A 25033-nucleotide genomic window follows, 5' to 3' on the forward strand; every position below is an offset into this window, starting at 1 on the left:
ATTCCATACTGTGCTTCGTGTCGTTGGTCCCAGGACCAACTGAAATTTTTCCGATAAGAATATCATCGATGATGTTGCTTCTAACAACGTTAATGCAAATTGTGTTGTCCTTAGTAGATAACTCTTCTCTTTTGACCTTTACCTCCCTTACCAATGGCTTCTTCTTCGGCACGCAACAAAGCCTCACGCTCTTGCTTAGCAGACTTCTTATCTCTAGCCTTTTGGTCAGCGACAAGTCTCTTTTGGTTAGGAGTACGGACACCTTGTTCCCACTTCTTAGCTTCTTCAACTGCTAGCATAGCCTTTTCCTCTTGAGTCTTTTCCCAAGCTTGTCTTCTCTTTCTGGCTCTACCAGCGGCAACCTTTGCAGCGGTTTCAGAATATCTCTTACCTGACTTATGCATTTTATATTATAGTTTTTTGTAATTGAGTTTTGATATTTAATAGTATTCTTTATCTGATATATTTAGATAACTAATACAAATAATTAATTTATGATTGATTGATGTTCTTTTTTTGTAATTAATATGTAAGAATAAAATAATAAGAAATTAGAAGGAATACTATTATAACATAATGTAAATTGATTGACGTTTATATACGTATAGATTTTAAATGATTGTGACACCATTCTATCTTTTTGGTTATCCAATCTCACACAACAATAAGGTGTGTGTTTCAATATTTTAAGTTCACATATGGTAAGCAATTATTATAGCAAAGGAACGAGGTAGAAATGAGCCTATTCTTGACTGGATGGTTGATTATCAATTCAATATTTTTACTGACACCCCATTTTTTATTGCTATATGTACATTTTGAGGGTGTACTTCACGCTGTTACTAAGAAAACTGTCTCGCCTTGTTGACGTTACTAGCGGCTCTGCCAATTTTCTTTTTGCTTACAAATTAATGCTGCGCGGTGAAGAGCGATGACCATAATAATACGAAAAATGGGTGCCTTTTTAAGGTAACTATAGTAATAGAAAATGAACTATGTTTCTTTGGTATGTCCCCTAACTGTCTTGGACTATTGTCAGTTTTGGTGTTCCAGTAATAAACTAGAAAATTCTAGTGACCTTCTTCTGAATTAATGGATGTTGATGGCAGCTAATCCAGTAAGAGTACAACTTTGTATTTTGCTGGATTAGTACGATAGTTAATATTTAATGTCAAATATTTTATTAGTTCACGTGACTTGTAGAATATTAGCAAAACGCGACGCCAAATTTTATAATCATCAAGGAAATTTCAAATTTCACATAATGATATAAAAATAAACTCATTTGATTGATAGTTCATATTAAAGGTCATATTAACTCATCAATTGGTATATATTTGTAAGATAATTGGTTATAAACTGGTAAAAATACAATATTCTATAAATTACGCCAAGTATGGATTCTCTTTTACAGAAATTTAATGAGACTAGACCAGATGATCCTGCTGCAGTGGCCAGAAAGACTGTGAAGGAAAACATCAATTCAAATAATCGTTTCAAATTACCATATGATGCCAGGGATTATACCCCTCAATTCTATCACATGTATCAAAATCGTTTGAATATTTTAAGGGAAAGAGTCCAAATCGAATGTGAAAAGAAATGGGACAATGGATTTCAATTAAACGGGAAGACTGTGGTGAAAAAGGAGAGAGTATTAGATATTCAAGGTGAAGAACCATGTTGGTGTGTCGGTACAATCTACTGTGAAATGAAATATAAACCTAACATCTTACAAGATGTTATTAGCGATACATTTGGTGCACCTGACTTGGTGAAGAGTTATACCGACCCAGATGGATCAGATGAAATAATGTTAGAAGATGAAAGTGGTAGAGTTCTCCTGGTTGGTGATTTTATTGGAACTACTCCTTTAATTTCAGGTACGGTCGTTGGATTGTTAGGTATGGAGGCGGAAGCAGGAACGTTCCAGGTATTAGATATTTGTTATCCAACGGCAATTCCACAAAAATCATTACCTGCTCAAACTGCACAATACGATGAATATATTGCCTTCGTATCAGGTTTCAATATTAATGCTACAAATCCTACACGTAATTTGAAGTTGAAATTGTTACAAGAATATTTGATGGGTGATCTATCTTCTGATGATAGAATTTCAAAAATTGGTAAATTAATAATATGCGGTAACTTGGTGGAATTTAATGCACATGAGAAGAACATCGGAGAAGTATTGAAAAGTTTAGAGGATATGGGTGATTTTCTAGCAAATACATTACAAACTATATCTGTCGATATAATGCCTGGTGCTACTGATCCTAGTGATAAGACATTACCACAACAGCCTTTGAATAAGGCATTGTTTAAAGAGTCATTGAGACCTTACTTCGATCATGTTAATGATGAAATTTTAAACCTCGTTACTAATCCATACAACTTCCAAATTAATGATGTTGAGATCTTAACGACATCAGGCCAAAATATAGATGACATTATTAAATACATTGTGCCGTATCAAGAAAAGAGCTCTCAGGAGACAGAAGACAAAGAGGTCAGTATGGATTCTCAAGAATACCCAGAGGATTCTATTGAACATAGATTAGATTTGATGGAATGTACCATGAAATGGCAAAATATTATACCAACTGCGCCAGATACATTAGGTTGTTATCCATACACGAAGGAGGATCCTTTTATCTTGGAGGAATGGCCACATTTGTACGTTGTTTCTAATCAACCAAGTTATGCACGTAGAGATATAGAGTTAGATGATGGTAAGACAACAGTGAAGATGTTTACTGTTCCTGAATTTTCTCAAACAGGTCAAATTGTTTTATTAAATTTAAAAGATTTAAGCACAGATGTCGTGAATATACAATTATGATATTGGGTTTCAAATTTATTAATTGTTTTAATTTGGTGATCTACGGAGAGCCATAGCTTTTCCATTCTTTGACAAGGACAGTTTAAGACTTTGTAAGATAGATTGTAATTTGAATGGAATACAAGGTGGATGAAATTTTTTATTTTATTTAATGAATATGTAGATACATATTTTTTATGCCAATAAAAATGTGGTTCTTAAATACGTATCAGGAGAATTTAACAGAAACAAATATTCTGAAGGAAGTTACAATTCAGGAAAAGTTATAAGAAGGCATCACTTCCAATAAATACGAATAATTCGGACGGTTTTAATTGTTTGCACAAATTTATTTTAAACAAAGGAATACCAATGATTATACGTAGTTCTCTATCTTCTCTTTAAACTGAACTCTCCGAAGAGGAACAATTCAAAGAAACTTGAAGATAGAAAAATGCAAAAAACTAGAATAAAATTAGAAAAATCTACGATTATTCAGCTATTAAAAAGTATTTAAAATATAATATATAAGAAAAAATGGATCAATTATAAAGTATAGTTTAAACACCCTAGTTAACTAGAGCAGAGGCAGTAGCAGATTCGTACTTCCAGTTTGGTGGTAGAACGGAAACAGTTCTGTAGTATCTGGCTAGTCTGTGGATTCTGGATTCGATCAAAATTAATCTGAACTTAGCGTCCTTGTCCTTTCTGTTTCTTTCTAGATGTTTTCTGACGGCAACAGCCTTCTTGATCAAGTAGTATAGATCTTCTGGAATTTCTGGAGCTAGACCGTTAGATTTTAGGATTCTTAGAATCTTGTTACCAGTGATAACCTTGGATTGAGTAACACCGTGAGCATCTCTCAATAGAACACCGATTTGAGATGGAGTTAGACCCTTTCTAGCGTACTTGATGATTTGTTCAATGACAGCTTCATTGGACAATTTGAACCAAGATGGAGCATTTCTAGAGTAAGGAATAGCAGAAGAGGAAATACCTTTACCCTGTATAAAAATGTATTGTAATACATCGCAATGTATTAATCATATTGTTAGTAAATTTGATTCGATAAAAAATTCAAAATTAATTGTATACAAAAGAGACTACCCAGTATCATTCTGTTTACGATATATTTCTACATTTTAAACCATGAAGACAATTCAACTTGCTTCTAATGTTCAATATCAATAATTTAATATCAAATTGCATTAGAATATTCATAGGAATGAGATGTTGACTTTAGGGACGTCCATTAAAACATGAATGTCATAAGTCAACCTATCATAACTATTGTATCATCATTTATCTCAAAGAAAAACATACTTCTTTCAGAGGTACATTTATCAATGAAGATAAATGAAAATATAACTTGGAATCACCCAGCTACTACATCTCGAAACATTTAAAATGCGTCTGGACAATTTGTATTTATTCAATACTCATTATCTGATGTAGACCGGAAAGTTGAAATTGTGATCCGATTTAAAATAAAGAATATAAACAGAAAGACTAACTTTTATAGTTTGCTTATGTTACAATCCAATATTTTATAATTTAAGTAGTAATTAAGTTCACCTTCAAAAAAGGAGAACCTATCCATATCCACTTAATATATTTTATTTATTCACATACGGCACTGTGCATACGACCCATTGTGACTGATTTCGATGATTTGTTACTGATATATTGAGCTTTAAAAAAAAAGTTTGTTAAGAAAGTTATTTTTAATGTTTAACTTTTGGTATGAGATGCTCATCCAATTATATATATAGATTATCTAGCAAGAATAAATTCACAAGACAGATTACACTTCTCATTTTGCAAAAATTTGTCGTTCGAAGCATACTGAAAAAAACAAATTGCGAGTTCCGCATATTTCTCAATTGAAAAAGTATTTTGGCTCCGAAAAGAAACAATTTCAGTTAAAAATAAAGTGTTCCAAGATGTAAGGGTGTTATATTCCAAGGTGTGTGTGGGTGTTTATCACAGTCTAATTTCCAATTGATATACTATAATATATTGCATTGAACTAGTCGATACAACCAAATATTTGAATTAATTTTATATATGTATGTATTTGTAAGAGGGAATTCCTGATTCCCTCGAAAGCTTAACTCCGGTATCATAGGAGCATAATCACCACTACTCTTAATTAGATTTCTCTATTTGTTCTATTAAGTCCTCCACGTCGTCATCATCTTCCAACCCAGAGGATACCTCAACCAACTTGTAAGTACCACATTCATTTCTAACCATCTCCAAAGCACCCGCATACATCATTTTCCATTCCTGTGATACAACCGTACTTGGTTTCCAGTAGATTAATATTAGTGGAGTTTGTTTGATACCATCCTTATTTGTCATAGGGTATGCCAGTAGCAGGTATCTTGGAGAGTTATCTGGCATAATTTCAGCCAATTCAGTCAATTCAGTCATATCATCTAATTCTTCTTGTTCATCTTCATCAATGACAATTTCATATGTTTTCGGCTCAATCTTGATAGATAGACCCTTAATAGATTCTGCTCTCCCTGTAGAAATACGGAATTTACTGATTCTATTCTTCGTCTCAGTACCGATTTGATATAGTGTAGACATTGATTATTATATTATGATGAGTGTATGGTGTATTTACTATATGGTTCAAGAACCCCTTTTTTTTTACTGTTCATGTATGTGTAAATGTATAATTATCCAGAAGTTCCATTTTTTATCATCATTATTGTTATTATTTTTCAGAAAAAAAAAGCTATATGAACAATCACTTAAAGATTTCCAATACAGTAGACAGAAAAAAGAAAACAATGTTAGAAAAATGTTGCCTATATATGTTATGCCTATAATTATATCGTAAAATTGAACGTTTTAATAATAATAAAGAAAAATGAAGGAATACGCATATATACATATTTATATATGCATATGTAATGATAAAGCGCCGTAGTATATGCAACGACGATTAATTGACGAAGAATCTGTTATCTTTACAATCTTCAGGAGTACGTCTAATGACTTCCTCGATATCCCATCTTTGAACCTTATTATCTACACTTGATTTACCTGAATTCAATTTCAAGAACAATTTCTCGCCGACTTCACTGACATGACGTAATAGATAGTCGAGATCTTCCTTTGTTAAACTGGAAGACATACAGAAACGAACTCTAGATTCGATCAATGGAGTAGCAGGGTATGCGACCACAACGACAGCGATATTCCTTTGTAACATCATTCTTGAGAAAGCAGGCATCTTGGATGGACAATATAGTAACATTGGAATAACTGGAGAATCGGCATTACCATAAACAATGAAACCTAATCTTTGTAGTCCCAGACGTAAATAACGAGAATTGAAAGCAATACGTTGTAATCTTTCGGTACCTTCACCTGGGTTAATTTTACCAACGATAGTCTCTAAGGAGGCGATAATTTGAGCTAAGACAGGTGGAGGAGTTGGTTCAGAGTAGTTTGGAGTAGTCATATCTAATCTTAATCTATCAATGATCCATTTATCACATGCAATGTACCCACCAGCAGCACCAAACGATTTAGTGAAAGTACCCATTAGGACATCGACATCCTTAGGGTTAACACCAAAGATTTCACAAACACCACGACCAGTTGGACCCATAGCACCAATAGAATGAGCTTCATCGACATACAAATAACATTTATATTTCTTCTTCAATTCGATCAATCTTGGTAAATTACATAATGTACCTTCCATAGAATATAAACCTTCGACACATATCAAAATTTTCTTCCATGGACGATTAGTCTTTGGTTGACCCAAGACAATTTGATCTCTAATCAAATTTTCCAATAGATCCATATCACCGTGTTTAAATGTTCTTACAGCGGCACCTGATAATCTAACACCTGTTCTAATTGAAGTATGATTCAATTCATCAGATATCACAAGACATTTAGAATCCAAAAATGAATTAAAGAAATTAGCATTTGTTGAATAACCCATAGAGAAGATCATAGCGTCTTCTTTCCCAACAAAATCAGCGATCATACGTTCTGTAGTGACTTGTAAGTCAGAAGTACCAATTTGAGTTCTTGGTCCACCTGATTGAACACCATATTTTTCTACAGCTTTTAAAGCTGCGCTAGTACATTCCCCTTCACTTTCAGCAAAACCTAAATAGTTGTAAGAAGATAGATTCAAACAAGTTTGAGTCTTACCTGAGAAAGTATAATAATCGTTATGATCATGTGATATTCTTTCGACACAAGTTAAGAATCTTCCTGGGACACCAGTAGTTGGTCTTGAAAAACAATCATCAATTCTCATTTTTAACCTTCTAACGTAAAAACTTTCAAATTTAGAATACCAAGGAGCGTATCCATCATATTCCATAATATCTCTATGAGAATTTTTTTGAAATCTAATACCAAAGAAATCACGAATATGACCTAATATAATTAAGATCAGATAATTTAAATATGTCATCAATGTAATATAATAAGGTGGTGTATCAATGATTGGTCTTTTATCAGCTTTCTCTACGTCCATTGTAGTGACTTGATGTAAATATTTAGTATCAGTAATAGTACCATATTCATTTTCACGTTTGGTATGTGGATCCATAGGTTCCCCGATACACATGGGTACCCTACGATCATCTGGCAACATTTTCACCTTTGTAGCCATTGCTAGTATATATATGTGTGTGAGTGTGTGTGTATGGTATTGCTTGAGCAATTGATTGATTGATTGATTGATTATGAATTAATAATTAATATGTGAGTGTGTATGTGTATGTTATAATTAAAATAAAAGTAAAAAAGATGCAGTCACTGTATATTCTATTTTTTTTTACTTTTATATATGTATATATATTTTTGCTCTCTTTATTTGTTTCTTCGTCTTGTTGTTTGTTATGTTTTTTTCCCTTTCCCTTTCAGACAATTTCACTCTATGTACCTTCGTTATACAAGTATATAAAGTATAAAGTGTATATGTAATTAAAAACACGAAACGATATATAAGATTGAATAAGCATTACAAGAGAGCAATATAAGAAATAATCAATATATATAGGATGAAAGTACCAATAATTACACAGACATACTAATCGTCCTTATCATCATAATCACCATCATGATACCCACTATCCCAGCAAGAAAAAGAAAATTGAGCAATAACAAACCAGACCGTCTCTCTCATTGTATGTACTATTTATTATTCTTGTTGTTATTCTTGTTATTTACGTACTTCACTCATACGACGGCAGCCCATCCACACAAACAAACAAAGAGAAACAAAGAGAGAAAAAACGCGCTCCCAGTTTTATTGTGGTGAGAGAGAGACAGAGAAGACGGCGCGAGAGAAAATTTGACCGTATTATTTAATCGTTGTAATCGTTGGTTGTCGTTGTCGCATGCGGTAGACCAGACATAGATAGAGATGTGACAGAGACAAGAGACAGGGAAATAGGGGCAATATACTATATATGCAATACAATACTTGGTAATAACAACTTATATTGCTCTCTCTACAATAATAAACCTATTTAATTTGTGTAAGGGACGTATTTAGTGATATCTACTCTTTCGTGGCCGGTTAACTTCTATTTTTAACTATTGTGTATGTAATTGAGAGAGGCTAGCAGAGGAACCGGGAGATCCGAATTGCGAGAGGCTGAGGTAGTCATATATAGTAGATTCAATTGTTGGAAACATCTCCTATCTTGTAATTACCTGGAGACACTAATCGTATGTAATGGTCACAATGTGGTGTTTCTTCAAGGATATGAGCTACTACTAATACAGTACCAGGCCATCTATCTAATGATTCATAACAACGGATCATTTCAGTATCTTGCATCCCCGAAAATGCTTCATCAAGAATTAATATCTGTGGCATCTTGATCACCGCACGAATAAATAATACAAGTTTTTGTTGTGATACATTCAATTCATCAAACGTTTTATCCTTTATTGAAGTTAATGAAAAATGATCCATATACATTTGAATCAATCTTTGCTGTTCTTGCGATAATTTATTCCACATTGGTAAAAAATTATTTGAAGAACCTTCATGTAATCCGGATGATATACTCTCTTTAATAGATATCTTATTACCTCTCTTTGCAAAAATTGCATGTAATTCAGGTGATGACATCCCTATCTTCTTATTAATTTCAAAATAACTGGTTTGACCTGTACGACGTTCTATACCATTCTCAACAACATTTTTATTCCAAGATTGTGGATGTTCGGCTACGATCATGGATAATAACGTAGACTTCCCACTACCATTATCGCCACGAACATGCCATTTACTACCAGGCTCTATGGACCATTTTAAATCTTTTAAGATAGGTTCCCCACGATATGTAACATTGACACCTTTAAATTCAATGGCAGGAATAATGGATTCTGTAGTGTCAACAGAAACTTTGATAGTTTCATGATTATTGATATCCGTACGATACATTGAATGTGAAGAGATTAAATCATCTATAGTGTAAGGACTATCAATACGTTGACTCTCAAGGATTTCTTTAATTTTATTTCTTTCATTATGTTGAAACTCTCGAATTTGAGATTCAAGTTTTTGATCTTTAATACCACTAAATAGGATTCCCTGTTGTTCATCGACAAAACAAACATGAGTACACCATTGTGGAATTGGATCTTGGTATCTAAGTCCGATAGTAATTGGAGTTCCAATGATTGTTTCACTTTCGGAAAAAAACTTAGAAATTATTGATGCTGCATTGGGATCTAATCCAAGAAATGGATCATCGACTAATAATAAATCAGGTTCCTTTAATAATGCTCTTGCTAATCTTGCACGACGCATTTGTCCATTACTTAATCCCATAGCCCACCGATTTTCTAACTCAGTCAATTGTAATTCTTTGATTAAGATATTATATAACTTATCACTAATCTTATCATCTCTTAATATAACATCATATGATACATTGTTTGAACCAATTGAATTATTCAATATAAATTGTTTACAAGTTTGATCAAATTCATCTTTAAAGTATTCATATCGTGCACTTAAATGAGCCGTGGGGATAGCTCCACTAAATTGAATTGTTTCAATTCGAGGTAATGTATGACGGGTCTTGGAAGAGTATCTTAAGGCTAATCTTGATGGATCACCTAAATATTTATTACTTAAAATATTCATGAACTTCGCTTTACCTGTACCACAGATGGCCCATTTTTCATTAGGATTGATTTCAAAATTTGATATTCTAGTTGGAAATACAGGTTTGGATCCCTTTGTTAAAGATGATCGAAATAAACCTTTGTTGATCTTAACAATATAGTTGATAAGGTTTGACATTTGAGAACTTCGAAAGAGAAATAGTTTTCTTTGTGAACTATTATCTTTTCTATGATAAGATAAAATAGGTTTTAAGTATGAACTTTTTTTTATGTGTTTTATATTTTTTTTCGATGACTCACGTCTTATTTATACTGTTTTAAATTTTTCAAGGGGTAGAGAGAGATGAGCATCTCTATTGAGTATATATTTGTTTTTGAAGTGGCTTTCATATTGATCAATTGAACTCTGAGGTTGATTTAATGAAGTTTGTGTATATTTAAATATATATTTTAAAAAATAATTTGTTTACGTTTAGCCCTATTTCTGGAAGTTTCTTAGTTCGCAGGTAATTTGTAAAAAAAAATAAACGAACAAAATTCAATATATTATAAATTTTATTGTGGTAATTTATTAACCAAACTCTTCCTTAAATTTTAAAAACAAGAAATATTGATCATTTAAATTTACTTCAAATTGTCGTATGATTATTACTATATGGAAATATACAACCATGCAGGCATGTCTCTCTCTGACCAGACTGAAATAGGACAATCGATACTACTCCCTTTCTTTTATCTATACACTACAGCCATTTACAAAAATCTGAGATGTAATACTTTGCACACTCCTCTCTTAAATGCCCCATCGACCAGTTTTGTTCAACGATATCTGTCCTATATCAAGTAATCATGTATTTAATTAATATACTTTGTTGGTTCACTTTGCAGTTCGCACCGCTATTCACTACTGACGTTTCCATTAAGCGCGAGACAGAATGAAATCCGTTTCATGAACACATTTTCTTCGTTTTTTTTTAATTTTCTGTTTAGGAAATTTTTGAAATTTGAGTTAACTTGGTAAAATAAGCTTTGAAAAATATATCAAGTAGATGTGATAGATAACCACTGGTAATAATACTAACTATAACAACATATACACTAGTCTCACAAGTTATTAATTTTGTTTAGTACACTGTATACACACCAGACACAACTACACATACACATAAATGCTATTCTTTTCTTTCTTCAAGACTTTGGTTGACCAAGAAGTCGTCGTTCAAGTATGTTATCTTTCCGCTTTCAAGAATTACCCTTTTTTTACCCCCTCATTCTAATTTGTTACTAACATAATTCAATTATACTTAATTGGATGTGTGCATCATTTGATCACCCCCTCCTACTTGAGTATTTTTCTGCTACTCTGTGTTTCTTCTATTACAGTTAAAAAATGATATTGAATTGAAAGGTACATTACAATCAGTTGATCAATTCTTAAATTTAAAATTGGATAATATTTCATGTACAGATGAAGAAAAATATCCTCATTTGGTATCAGTAAGGAATATCTTCATTAGAGGTTCAACAGTAAGATACGTATATTTAAACAAAAATATGGTGGATACTAATTTATTACAGGATGCCACTAGAAGAGAAGCTATGAGTGAAAGGAAGTGAGTATATTTAAAAATTGATATTTACGGACATGGTACGTGTAACAATAAAATAATAATAATAATAATAATAATAAAAATAATAATATGACAATAACAACAACAGATAAAAAAAACATAGACGTAGATTTTAATGGTGTCATCAACGACGTCTACGCTTCTATGTTGAAGAATATTTGACGATTAAACTTTTTTTTTGTTATAGAAGCAAAAGTGTAAGCATTACATTTTCCATACTTTCTGCATCCTTTTATATACACTAATATATACAATCAGTTTTATTTCTTTAGACAAAACAAAACATAATAACAAACTTCAAAAATAATGGCATATAATTGGCAAAAAAAAAAAGATTATAAAATATATAGAAATGACAGTGAAATGCATGGTGCCATTTATGACTAAGGTTTGGGATTTAGTAATCGTTTGGGACATGCTGCTCTTGTATGTCCTGTTTCCTTACAATATGAACAATTGATCTTATTCTTTTTCTTTTTCTTTTTAAGTGAAAAATCATCAATTGTATTTGTTTGCACGATAGGTTGTATTTCTACTATTGGAATTAATGCATACTTTTGTTTATTTTCACCTTTTTCAATAATTTCAACACCATCATTTAATATTTTATCCAATTCGGTAGTATCGACGGAATACCTACTTTCATCCTTTCGATTCAATGCAAGTATCATATTAATTAACTTATCTACTTCCTGCAGCTTCTTTTCATAGTCGATCTTAACTTGATTATTATCCTTTCGTCTTTGTATTATTAATTTGGCTAGTACATCCATCGCATCGGATACTCGTTTGATATCATCTCCTGAGTTTTTACTATTACTGCTAGGCGTTGCCATTAAGAATGGGAGTTGACACAACAAATGATATATGTATTCGATTCACCTACACAACGTTATAACATTGTTCTTGGTAAATCATATCCTTGCAACTGTAGCAGAACTTAGAACAAGTTAACCTGTCTATTCTTTTTTTATAACCATTAACAGAAAGTCTTGAACATTTTTTCGAAGTCCGCTTAAATTTACTTTTGATCGCTTTAAAATTGAAAGGGTTAGCAAATGGTGACACTATACTGAAGCAGACATAATAGAGTTCGATCTTGATTCGTTCATTATTATTGACAGAAATTATGTGGAATCAAGATATCTCAAATGTCCTAATTGTTATAATATAGAAAGTAGCAATACTTAGTTATTACAATTTTATGTTTAGTAAGAATACTATCAATATTTGGTAGACTGTTTTCCTTTCCCAAAAGTATAAAAGGAACACATATTCTAACTTTATATATACACAATATTCCTTATATAGACTTACTTTATATAACATAGAATAAACTACAAGATTATACATTTGAATATCTATAACTATGTCCGATAATTTCAACTCGAATACTAATCGTATATTCTCGATTTCAAACTTACGTGTACACTAATAAGAATGAAGAATTACGTAATAATTAGGTAATAACTGGCAGAAATTATGTGAAATTAAGATATCTAAGATGTCCTAATAAGAAATAAACATTTTATTAGGTAATAGTCGTTTAGGCCATAATCGTTTAGAAAATAAGTTCATTACTTATCGATCGTTTAACCAACAATCGTTTAGGTAACAAATCAATTACTTGACAATCGTTTAGGTAATCAGTTTACTACTTAACAATCGTTTAGGAAACAATCGTTTAGGTAATAAGAAGAAACGAAACTTCGATAAAATAAATGATATATAAAGACAAAGAATTCTGAACTTACATTCTGAGTTAGATTCTATTCGTTCTGTAAATTATATAGAATATAAAAAATCACTTACAAATATAAGAGAAATATAACAATTATATTTTGCTTACCTAACATTAAAACTTAAGCTACACCATTCACCTCTATACCTAACTGTCAGAAATTAAGAGTAATATGCACAACACTTAATTTCAATAGGTAAAGAACTACCTTTAAGCACAGTTATTATGAAGCGTGTTAAAATATGAAACAAAATATGTGGCAACATGAAACAAAGTTAATCGCATTATGAAACAAAGTATAATTCGAACCTCAATTGAGATTAGAATAAAACATATATAAAGACAAAGAATTCTGAACTTGCATTCGAAGTTAGATTCTATTTGTTCTATAAATTATATATAATATAAAGAGACTGATCGATTATCGTATTAAAAAATGTCCGAATTAAATAAAGTAAAGCTTGAAGAGACTAATAGAGGCAAACACTCTATCTCAGATTCTCTACACTAACACCTTTAATAATGAACGAATATAAGTCTAACCACAGTATGTCTGCTTCAGCTCAATAACATTTCCTTTAATTAGTAACTTATTACCATGATGGGAAAATTGAATATTAGACATCTTCTATTTAACTGAACAAATTTTATTATATTACAAAATCAACTTATAGTCGTCTGATTTTTTATATCTTATACAAAAATATATAAAGTAAATTATGGAAACAATTATATTCATAAATGAAATATTGTTCCATTTATATATGTTGGATTATCATTGTCGTGATTATAAACTCACTCGACAGTGGCGTAAGTAATCTATTATTAAGTTGTTGCGGGATGAATCTATCAATAGATCATAACCTTGGTCATTATCCCTCTTATAATATATTTCCGACACATATACACTTTGCTTTCTTAACATACGTTGTCAAGCTAATACCTATATCTCTCTACTTGCTACTATATAATATGAACGAATATAAGTCTAACTACAGTATGTCTGCTTCAGCTTATTAACAACAGCAACTCTGTTTAACAAATGTTACCCTTTTTAGTATTGCCCCTGCATTTCAACAATAACAATTATATATTAGCTTTCTTTGCATTTTAACTCAAGCCACACCTACACCCCTCTACCTCTAACTGTATATAAATTGAATGAATCAAGAACTAACTCTATTACGTCTTCTTCAGCTCAATTTGAGATATTTTATCCCCACTTAGTTTCTGTCAATTGAAAACATGAGTTTCATCAAAACAGAATTCATAATTTACAAATTTTTAGGCTGTAATGGCTTATAGTGGAACCGGATACTTTGAGATACCTGGCCTTGGAACGAAACTTCCTTGCTGTCGGGCACAGAATGCACGCTTCTCCTTTGTGAGAGTAAAAGAACAGAGAAAATTTGTTTTCAAAGTTCTGCGCTGTGTCTCCTCAATATTGTTACAACTATCTTCCGTCCGTCGTTCAATTATGCTACTGGCAGTTATTTCGGTGACTGCTTGTAGGCGGGCGGGCACTAAAGAACGTGTCCCAGTTTAACCAATAAATCGATCCTTGCGGGCAATTTTCATCGTAAAATAACGCCCATTTGTCGACAGTCCATATGAGAAATCTATTTGGTTTAACTGTCTGGTGCAGCAACGTAGCTTAGCCTAATCGCTTTGCGTCAACCGCCGTAGGGGAGTTTCATCCAGCATCGGCAGACGTGACCCGTGACGGAGGCGACTGGGATAGCACTGTTCTAAGTGTAACTTAAAATGCAAATTCGGTTATTATAACTGAAATTGGTAGTGTGACGGAGTATCACTCATCTTCAATGATAGTATTCATTTACAAGAGTATCAATGGAACCACTGAAATTCTTTTTTTGTTGATCGTTGACATTCTTGCACTTTTAAGATGAGGAATTTGATTGCCTTTTTTAAGTTCTTGCTGCTATTAATATTCGTAATGATTGCATAAAATAATCATGCAAGCACAATATGGCTAAGAAGAGACACGCTAGAAAACCAAGATCTGGTATTAGAAATTGGTCAGAAATTGTAAAAGAGAATAAAATATGGGAAGATTATTATAAATCTTTGAATTTGTTTCCAATTGAAGAATGGGATGAATTTAAGAAATCTTGTCAAGAACTGTTGCCGTTAACATTTAGAATTAATGAATCATTCTCTACAAAATATTCTAATGAAATTTTAAATCTGTTTGAGAAAGATCATTTAAAATATTTAACAAATGTTGAATTTGAAGGTACTAAAATTGAAACACCCACCAATTTGAAATGGTATCCAAGATCAATGGCATGGCAAATCGATGTTCCAAAGAAAGTAATGAGGAAAAATGAAATGTTTAAAAAAACTCAAAGATTCTTAGTATTAGAGACTAATGCAGGTAATATTTCAAGACAAGAAGCCGTATCCATGGTTCCACCTCTATTGATGGATATAAAATCTCATCATAAAATCTTAGATATGTGTGCAGCTCCAGGTTCAAAGACTGCTCAATTAATTGAAGCATTACACATAGATTGTGAAAATAATAATGATGTGCCTACGGGTTTTATTATTGCAAACGATTCCGATACTAGAAGGTCTCATATGCTTGTACATCAATTGAAAAGATTAAAAAGTGCGAATTATTTAATTTTGAATCATGACGCTCAATTCTTCCCAAGGATTAAAATCAATAATTCATATAATAAACACGATAATATATTGAAATTCGATAGAATATTATGTGATGTTCCTTGTTCTGGAGATGGTACGTTAAGGAAGAATATTAATATTTGGATGGATTGGAAACATCAAAATGGGTTAGGTTTACATGCTGTACAATGTAATATACTTAACAGAGGTATTGAATTATTAGAAAATGGCGGGAGATTAGTATACTCTACATGTTCTTTAAATCCAATCGAAGATGAAGCTGTAGTGGCACAAGCATTAAGGAAATGGGGTAATGACACTATAAAGTTAATTGATTGTTCTAATAAATTATCGGATTTGAAAAGATGCTCGGGTGTATCATATTGGCCCGTGATCGATAAGAATTTGGAACAGAAGACGAAAGGTGATGAAAATACAATTGATAGTTGGTTCCCACCTAACGATGAAGAAAAGATATCTTTTAATTTAGATAGATGTATTAGAATTCTTCCACATCAACAAAATACTGGTGGATTTTTCGTTGCAGTTTTTGAAAAGAAGACTAAGACGCAAGAAATTGTACATACTTTGAAATCAACCCATATATCGTCAATTAAAACGAACAATCAACCAGTGGATAAATCAAAGAAGGAATCGTTACCCTTAGATGCAATCGATGAACCATTTAATTTTATCGATACTTCTATTGCACCATTAAGGGAATGTTGGAAATTCTTTGGATTTAATGAATCCTTTAATAAAAATAATTGTCTAGTGAGAAGTAATGCAATTGATATTCCGAAAGTAATTTATTCTGTGAATCAACAATTGAGAAATATTATAGAACTGAATCGCGAAAAGTTGAAAATGATTTATTCTGGTGTGAAATTGTTTGTTTATCAAAGAGATGACATCGAATGCGCATTTAGAATCCATAGTGAAGCAATTCCATCAATAAAACATTACGTCAACCACAATAGGATTGTTGATGTCGATTTAGATTTCTTAAAGTTATTATTAATTGAACCATTCCCAACATTTGAAACATTGTTAGCAAACAATATAGATCAAAAAATGATTGACCAAATCGAAAAATTCGTTACAGGTTGTGCTATGGTGTGCATATCGAGAGATTCTGAAAATAAGGAATCCATTTTACTCCCAATTTGGAAAGGTATCAAATCTATTAACATTATGGTCTCAAAGGAAGATGCACATGAATTACTTTATAGAGTATTTGGTATCGAAACCCAGGCAAAAGATAATCCGAAAGCTAGAAAATCATTAACAGAGACTGTAGAGCCATAAATCATTGTATTGTATACATATATATTGATCTCAATAATAGTGATAAAATTACAATTTTATTTTCTAAGGAAAATGTACTATATATATATTATTTATTTAACTAAGAGTAACCGATGCCCAGATGAAAAAGAAAAGTTTCTTTAAAAACAACAACTAATTCTTGTGATCCATTGTATATATGGCAAAAGATCTACGAAGTTGGCGACGAACACTGATCTTTTGTGCGTCTACAAATGAATCAACTACAACTTTAATGGCTCTATCCAAATCCCATGCTGAAACGAATTCTGAAAGTCTCATCTTAGCAAAAGATTCTGCAATTCTCAATATAGATTCCAAATGACGAACAGTAATTGGGAATGAACCAGTCGTAATACTTTCTCTTCTCAAGTCAGCATACACCCTACTAACTTTATCCATATCCATCTGATGTAATTTAGGATATATCTTTGTTCTTGCATAGTGAATATATTTCATTAGAATCTCCTGGGATATAGGTGAAATTTCTTCTTCCAATTTCTTCTGTACGTTTAATCTTCTTTGTCTAGCCGATATAGCCTCGTCCTCATCCATTGCATCTTCTTCCTTTTTTTCACCTTCGTTTGCTTCAGCTAGATTTTCTTCATTTTCTGGGTGAGATCTAATATGAGATCCGACGACAAATTTAGCTAATCTTTCATCTGCTTCTTCATCAACCAAATCTCTAACCACACAAAGGATATCAAATCTGGACAAGATAGGTTCGGTTAAACCAATATTCTGAGCTAATGGCAGAGTAGAGTTATAACGACCACCATTTGGATTAGCAGCAGCAATAATAGAACAACGAGCCTGTAATGACGTAACAATACCAGCCTTGGAGATGGATATACTTTGTTGTTCCATGGCTTCATGAATAGATGTACGATCCTGATCATTCATTTTATCAAATTCATCGATTAAACAAACACCTTTATCAGCAAGTACTAATGCACCACCTTCTAAAGTCCATTCTCTTGTTATTGGATCTTTTCTAACGGAAGCCGTTAAACCAACTGCGGATGCACCTTGACCTGTAGCAAAGACAGCTCTATGTGCTGTCTTTTCAACATATTTTAGAATTTGAGATTTAGCTGTACCTGGATCACCTAATAGTAATACATTGATATCACCACGAATTGCATGCTTCCCGTTCACATTTTTAGGTACACCACCGAATAGTGAACACGCAACAGCAGTTTTGATATCTCTGTGACCATAAATGGATGGAGCCATAGAAGATATGATTTTATCAATGATACCACGATCTCTGGACAATTTTCTAAATTCACGTTCTTCTTCTTCGGTCCAACCGAATACATCAAGACCTTCCTCAGATGGGTTTGAAGAATTACCTTCTCTTCTCTTAACAGAATTGGCTTCTATAATAGTGGCAAAAACTGGGAAACCATTTTTGGCATTTAAACTGCCATCATAACTGTTTTTGTAAATACCTGTAACTTCAACTTCTTCACCAGGCTTGGCAATATCAACCAAATCGGCTAATAAAATTACCTCTCTGTGTCTTGGTAAACGACCAGCAAGGACAGTCCCTGGAGCTTCTTGGAGTGTAATTCTTTGATAATTACGATACACAGTCTTCTCACCATTAATAGCAAATGGACCTTTAGATTTACAGTTTGTACAGAATGAAATCTTCATCTCTTCATTAGAGTCTTGAAAAAATGGACCTAATACTGTACCACACTTCAAACAGTTAAATTTAATATATTTTAATTGAGGGAAGACACCGGTTCTTCTAGTTACGACACCAGTAACACGAATCAATGAACCCAAGTTAGATTCACGTAATTCACGTAGACTGAATACTGTTGGGAAGTCCGATATTCTAACGTGGATCTCTGAATGAATTCTAGCGTAATCTGGATAATGCAATTCAGTGGCCTCCATAGCAACCGAATCAAAGATTTTCAACATCTCTTCCGGACATTTTGCCAGAAATAACGCTAGGATAGCCTTAGATTCTGCCAAGTGCCTATAATTTACTTCTAAAGATTCGGAGTTCATTTCACCCAGAGTTCTAATACGTGCACCATACACAGATCTACCTGTTTCATCGGTATATTCTAGTAAAAAACTTTTCAGTTCTCTGGCAATTGTTCTTGCTACATTAGGTTGAATAATCCATTCCGAATAACTAGCGGCTTTCACGTTACTTAGAGATTCTAAACTTAATTCCTCGGATAAGGGATCTACGACCATATCATCTAAAAGATCATCATCACTGTTTTCATATGTGTCATACTCTCTTCTACGTCTACGTTTTTGAATAGGTAAACCCATTTCGTCTAATTGATTGGCATTTTCATCTTCCTCATCTTCATCCATGTAAGCAGGATTCTTCAACAATCTATCTCTTTCTTGTAATTGGGCATCAATACGACGACGTTCTCCCAATGATAGTTCAGTTTGATCTCTATCATCAATTTGAGCTGTGTCATATGTATCTTTAGTTGGGTCAGAGCCGTAATCGCGATACATGTCGTCACCCATCAAATCAACCTCATTCATTTGTTCTTCAGCGTCATCAATGTCCTGAATTTCCGCTATCTCGTTATCATCACCCTCAGGGTTTATCATTTCGTCCCCAGGAACACCGATTGGAGATGAAACGGTGTTGTAGACATCTCTATCTGGTTGCTGTGGTGAAGAAGGTGGGAACTCATTTTCAGAATCTGATTCTTCTTCGGTTTCACGTCTACGTCTTCTATTATCAGACATTATTCTGTAGTATTAGTATTATAATCTGTTGATTGTTTCCTTAACCTACAAGTATTATAAAAGACAGATTTAAACTAAACGACTAATATAATTTTAATATTTTGTGGATGAAAGAAGTTTATGGAGAAATAAGAAAGTAGTCATTCCCTTTGAAAGTTACGTGAAAAAAAAAACTTTTTAGTTTAATTAATTTCAGTTCGGCTGAGGCGGCACCAATTTTTTTTACTTTCATTTCGCTTCGAGACGTGTTAGTGCCGCGAAAATAAAATGTACATTTTTACCCGATTAGGAAAAGAAATTACACTTCTAATAGACCACCTTCTATAAATAAGAATAATACCATTTTTTTGGATAATAAAGTGTTTAAGATATGTTGGAAATGTATTATTTACAAAAGATATTTATATATTTTATTATTATTAGAATTATGTATTGGAAATTAGGAATAATTAGTCATCGTTATCATGGTCTTTGTTTTTCTTGGCATCCAGTAAAGCGAATTCGGAAGCCCAGACTGCATTACCTTCTTCTGTGGACATATCTGGGAACAATTTATTGAAAATGTCTCCGTACCAGTCAGCTGGAAGAGGAGTTAAACCTTCTTTCACATTGGCAGGTAATTCCTCCCAATCACTCCAATTATCCTTGGGGAAGATAATTGTCTTGGCACCGGATCTCTTCGCAGCTACAGCTTTTTCTCTCAACCCACCAATACGTAACACTTTACCGGTTAATGTCAATTCACCTGTCATTGCCACTGTTGGTTCAATGGACTTGTTTAATGATAATGATAGGAATGATGTGGCCATAGTAACACCTGCAGATGGACCATCCTTAGGTGTTGCACCTTCTGGACAATGTAGATGTATGGAAGCCTGTTGGAAAAATCTATTTTCAGGGAATTTATTAGCCAAAAACATTTTAGAGAATGAGTAGGCAAGACGAGATGATTCTTTCATCACGTCACCAAGCTGACCAGTACGTTCTAGAGTTGGGTGCTTACAATTATGAAGTGGTTGTTCTAGGACAGACTCCACATATAACGAACAACCTCCCATACTTGTCCATGCCAGTCCCATGACAATGCCTGGTGGTGTAGTTTCATATAGTCTATCGGTAGTGTAGATTGGAGGACCGACATAATCCTTTAAGTTTTCAGGTGTGATAGATACACTAATATTATCTGGGACCACCATAGCTTTACTCTTATCTTCTTCGTTTTCAATCTCAATATCTTTAACTTCATCTTCTTTAAACTCAGCTTCGGATGTCTTAGAAGTTGATACCGGTTCAACAAGAGGATCGGATGTTTCAGCAATTTTTTTTAAGATGTTTAAAGCAGCCTTTCTGTATATCTTTTCAATTTGTTTCTTTAAATTTCTAACACCACTTTCTCTACAATAGTGCTTCATCAACGCAACTGTAGCATTTTCTGTTAGTTCAACATTGGCATTAGTTAAACCTGCGGTCTTTCTAGCTTGAGGAACAAGGTATCTTTCTGCAATTTGAACTTTCTCTTCTGCAACGTACCCAGTCAATTCAATTACCTCCATACGGTCCAGCAATGGTCTTGGGATAGTATCCAGCGTATTGGCAGTGCAAACAAATAAAACTTTCGATAGATCGATAGGGATATCTAGATAATTATCCAAAAAGCTATTGTTTTGCTCTGGATCTAATACTTCTAACAAGGCAGAAGAAGGATCACCATGCATACCACCGTGGCCAATTTTATCAATTTCATCAATTAATATTAAAGGATTTTGAGTTTGACATTTCTTTAAAGCTTGGATGATTCTACCTGGTAGTGCACCAATGTATGTTCTCCTGTGACCTTTAATTTCAGCAACATCAGACATACCACCAACGGAGAATCGGAAAAATTTACGGTTTAAAGCACGAGCAATAGATTTACCAATAGATGTCTTACCAACACCAGGTGGACCAACAAAACAAATAATTTTACCATCGACTTTTCCTAACAATTTACCCACTGCAATGAATTCAAGAATACGGTCCTTGACATCTTTCATACCATAATGGTCTTCATCTAGAATTGTCTTTGCAACATCAATTGAATATTGTTCCCTCGATATCAAACCCCATGGAAGAGATGTTATCCAATCCAAATAGTTTCTTGTAACACCAAATTCGGACATAGAGGTCTCTAATGTAGATAATTTCATCAGTTCATCATCAAATATTTTCTTGACATTCTTTGGTAGTTTTAATTTTTCAACACGTTTCTTGTATGTCTCAATCAATTTATCACGTCCGTCATCGATCCCTAGTTCTCTTTTGATCCCCTTTAATTGTTCCATCAAATAATATTCTCTTTGTCTCTTTTGTATCTTTGTCTCAACATCTTTTGAGATCTTATTTTGTAGTTCAGCATTCATTAATTCCTTTTTTAGAACCAATAACGATTTTTCTAAGCGTTGTTCAATATTTAATGAACTTAGTATATCTTGCAATTCATCTTCTTCGCCTGCTGAAACAGCAGCAGCAAAATCTGCCAATCTTGCAGGTTCTTCAAAGATATTAGTAGTAGCCGATTGAATAGATGCTGAAAAAGTAGCAATTTGTTCTCTAAACATGGTATTTAATTGAGATATTTCCTTAAATACTTTCAAAATTTCAGAAGTCAATGCATTAATTATAGGAGATTTCCTATCGAATGGATCATCTTCCAAATTGGAAACATTTACTAAAGATACTTTGAATTTTTTCAAGAATTCTGTAGGATTGAATTCAGAGATTAATGTGCCATCAGTTTTTGAAGACTCTTCGACAACATTATTTTTTTTGGCAGGTTCAATATCAGTTTCATCCTTTGGTTCAGTTTCGTTAGTCTTCGCACTAGTCTCCTCTGTATCGTTAACTTTTTCTGTTTCTTTTTCTGTGCTTTGAGACTCCTTTTTTGTTGGTTCCACAATCTTTTCCACTATAATATTCTTTATATCCTGTGGTTCCTTTGCCTTTTCTTCGATAACAGGTGGAACTAATTCATCAATTTTGATTCTTCTATGTGGATATAGTAAAGCTGTCATAGTTTCAGAACCAGTTTTTTCATCTTTACTTGGGAATGCGCTAGTAATTTGAGCTAATACACCCACTGAATGTACATCATCTCTATTCTTAATAATGTCAGTATCAACTGAGGAATCCTTCAACATGAATGCGCCAATGTATGGTTGTTGACGGTCCAACATTTCAGTGATCGCCTTCATTACATCTGGATCAGAGATAACTACTGCCTTATAAAACCCAGGAAATAACGGTCTTCTTGATATCGGTAAAGCCAACATCTGGGGGTATATCTCTGGCAAACTAGTATCTAGTTTCACTGGATCATGTCCATCATTTCCTCCATCACCATTGTTGTTATTGTTTGGGGGAGTTGCAGGAGCGCCACTTCCGGTCTCGGCTGACGAAGATGATTTACCCTTTTGTTCAGTTATATTGTTATTCTTATTTACAGGAACTTCTTTATTTTCGTCATTTTCCTTCTTACGATCTTTCTTTTTATCCTTTGACACGGGTTTATTGTTTGTACTATTAGAAATATTATTATTATTTTTAGAATTTTTAAACAGTATAGTGTTTGGAGACCATTTCAGTTCTGAATCCAAAAGATCGTTTTCATATGAGATAGAAGTAGCAAATCTTATTGGCGTATGAATGAAAGTATTAGTCCTAACGGTATTTTTTAATAACCTCGTTATGTTACGAGTAGTAGAAGCCTTGAATCGAAGCATCTTTCCCGTCAGTAACTTTATATATGTATGTTTTCGTATATTCTCAAAAGCAAACAAACAAACAATATACAACAGCGAAAAAAGTAATAACTTTTTAATAGTTCCAAGTTATCTCTTTATCTTAGTTATTCTTAATATCTATTTAATAGTTTGATTGTCTTTCTCTCTCCCCTTCGTGTCTTTCGCATTGGAAAAGTGGCAAAATTTCGAAAATCCGCCTTTACGCTTAGCTTTGCACCTTTAACGATTTATTAATATTACTAAAAGAGAATAAAATACTGATAGTGAAGTGACAGCAATAAAACATGGAGTACCATATTCTTTTAATTACAATTTCCATTTCTATCATTGCAATAAATAGTATATCGTCTGCTATTGATACTTCTGGGTCGATGCCTGCTGCTGTTAGTTTTGTTCTATTTATATGGGGGTAGGGGTCGTGAATATGTAAATATATATATGTGGTTGAGTATGTATGCATAAGAAAGGAAGGGAAGTAATCTGAGAATTTTGTACAATTTCACTGTATCTTTTCTGACACTTCCAGAGGTCATAATAGCTTTTCCATTTACGGTTCGTGATTTCTCACAACATTTTTTTTTTTAATATGCTTGTTACTTTTGTTCTGTCTTTTCTTCAGTCACAGGTTCCTCACTATCATTAGTTGGTTGTACTTTCCGTTCTTGCCCTTCTTCTTGATCTCTCATTTTTTCTTCCTCTTCTTCCAACATCTGTTGATTGCGTAACGCCTGTTGATGTCTATATTTGGCCAAATATATTTTCAACACTTCAGCATAATTCTCAAACCCTAACGCATGCAATGATATCAATATGTCTTCCCCATTGATAGTCTTCCTCTTATCGGCTGTACATCTATCGCCAGCTTCACTGGTTACAAACGATATAAATTCACTAACACACTCTTGCATACACTCTTTGGCATCCTTTGAAACCTTAGCTGTAACAGGCAATGTATTCTTCATCAGTCGAGCCACATTATTTATAGGTAGCCATCTATCCTGTTCTCTCAACTCATAGATATGAGGGTTCTCTAACATGTCTTTGCTGTCGTTATGATGGTCGTCTAGTGCTCCCATGTAGTTGTTGCCATTACTAGCGGTTGAATTATTACTGTCACCTGCATTTACTTCGTTCGTCATTTTTATCTGTTTATTATTTCCCTGTACATTAAGTTAAAATCTGGTCGTAGTTTTTTACCTTC

At 33.1% G+C, this 25033-nt stretch overlaps 12 protein-coding genes across 12 annotated transcripts; 3 read left to right on the forward strand and 9 right to left on the reverse strand.

Moving 5' to 3' along the window:
- Positions 1–110: 110 nt before the first annotated feature.
- LSO1 (Lso1p) lies at positions 111–404 on the reverse strand (the record flags this gene model as incomplete). Its single annotated transcript, XM_041548498.1, has 1 exon — positions 111–404. The coding sequence occupies one exon, from the start codon at positions 402–404 to the stop codon at positions 111–113; it is 294 nt and encodes a 97-aa protein (XP_041404432.1).
- A 992-nt stretch (positions 405–1396) lies between these two features.
- Positions 1397–2845, forward strand: POL31 (DNA-directed DNA polymerase delta subunit POL31; the record flags this gene model as incomplete). The annotated part of the gene is made up of 1 exon (XM_041548499.1): positions 1397–2845. The coding sequence occupies one exon, from the start codon at positions 1397–1399 to the stop codon at positions 2843–2845; it is 1449 nt and encodes a 482-aa protein (XP_041404433.1).
- Positions 2846–3393: 548 nt separating this feature from the next.
- RPS13 (40S ribosomal protein uS15) lies at positions 3394–4477 on the reverse strand (the record flags this gene model as incomplete). The annotated part of the gene is made up of 2 exons (XM_041548500.1): positions 3394–3828; positions 4457–4477. 2 exons carry the CDS (start codon positions 4475–4477, stop codon positions 3394–3396), a joined length of 456 nt encoding a protein of 151 aa, XP_041404434.1.
- A 495-nt stretch (positions 4478–4972) lies between these two features.
- AIM7 (Aim7p) lies at positions 4973–5422 on the reverse strand (the record flags this gene model as incomplete). The annotated part of the gene is made up of 1 exon (XM_041548501.1): positions 4973–5422. The coding sequence occupies one exon, from the start codon at positions 5420–5422 to the stop codon at positions 4973–4975; it is 450 nt and encodes a 149-aa protein (XP_041404435.1).
- Positions 5423–5783: 361 nt separating this feature from the next.
- LCB2 (serine C-palmitoyltransferase LCB2) lies at positions 5784–7484 on the reverse strand (the record flags this gene model as incomplete). The annotated part of the gene is made up of 1 exon (XM_041548502.1): positions 5784–7484. The coding sequence occupies one exon, from the start codon at positions 7482–7484 to the stop codon at positions 5784–5786; it is 1701 nt and encodes a 566-aa protein (XP_041404436.1).
- A 1014-nt stretch (positions 7485–8498) lies between these two features.
- Positions 8499–10139, reverse strand: KABA2_01S12738 (uncharacterized protein; the record flags this gene model as incomplete). The annotated part of the gene is made up of 1 exon (XM_041548503.1): positions 8499–10139. One exon carries the CDS (start codon positions 10137–10139, stop codon positions 8499–8501), a length of 1641 nt encoding a protein of 546 aa, XP_041404437.1.
- A 991-nt stretch (positions 10140–11130) lies between these two features.
- Positions 11131–11578, forward strand: LSM2 (Sm-like protein LSM2; the record flags this gene model as incomplete). The annotated part of the gene is made up of 2 exons (XM_041548504.1): positions 11131–11184; positions 11345–11578. 2 exons carry the CDS (start codon positions 11131–11133, stop codon positions 11576–11578), a joined length of 288 nt encoding a protein of 95 aa, XP_041404438.1.
- Positions 11579–11975: 397 nt separating this feature from the next.
- Positions 11976–12428, reverse strand: KABA2_01S12782 (uncharacterized protein; the record flags this gene model as incomplete). Its single annotated transcript, XM_041548505.1, has 1 exon — positions 11976–12428. The coding sequence occupies one exon, from the start codon at positions 12426–12428 to the stop codon at positions 11976–11978; it is 453 nt and encodes a 150-aa protein (XP_041404439.1).
- Positions 12429–15322: 2894 nt separating this feature from the next.
- Positions 15323–17293, forward strand: NCL1 (tRNA (cytosine-C5-)-methyltransferase; the record flags this gene model as incomplete). The annotated part of the gene is made up of 1 exon (XM_041548506.1): positions 15323–17293. One exon carries the CDS (start codon positions 15323–15325, stop codon positions 17291–17293), a length of 1971 nt encoding a protein of 656 aa, XP_041404440.1.
- Positions 17294–17446: 153 nt separating this feature from the next.
- MCM2 (MCM DNA helicase complex subunit MCM2) lies at positions 17447–20053 on the reverse strand (the record flags this gene model as incomplete). Its single annotated transcript, XM_041548507.1, has 1 exon — positions 17447–20053. One exon carries the CDS (start codon positions 20051–20053, stop codon positions 17447–17449), a length of 2607 nt encoding a protein of 868 aa, XP_041404441.1.
- A 449-nt stretch (positions 20054–20502) lies between these two features.
- On the reverse strand, positions 20503–23811 carry PIM1 (ATP-dependent Lon protease PIM1; the record flags this gene model as incomplete). The annotated part of the gene is made up of 1 exon (XM_041548508.1): positions 20503–23811. The coding sequence occupies one exon, from the start codon at positions 23809–23811 to the stop codon at positions 20503–20505; it is 3309 nt and encodes a 1102-aa protein (XP_041404442.1).
- Positions 23812–24425: 614 nt separating this feature from the next.
- On the reverse strand, positions 24426–24869 carry HAP3 (Hap3p; the record flags this gene model as incomplete). The annotated part of the gene is made up of 1 exon (XM_041548509.1): positions 24426–24869. The coding sequence occupies one exon, from the start codon at positions 24867–24869 to the stop codon at positions 24426–24428; it is 444 nt and encodes a 147-aa protein (XP_041404443.1).
- Between the last annotated feature and the right edge of the window lie 164 nt (positions 24870–25033).

The sequence above is a fragment of the Maudiozyma barnettii genome (assembly GCF_903064755.1).
Source record: "Maudiozyma barnettii strain CLIB 1767 genome assembly, contig: KABA2_01, whole genome shotgun sequence".
Taxonomy (NCBI): Eukaryota; Fungi; Ascomycota; class Saccharomycetes; order Saccharomycetales; family Saccharomycetaceae; genus Maudiozyma; species Maudiozyma barnettii.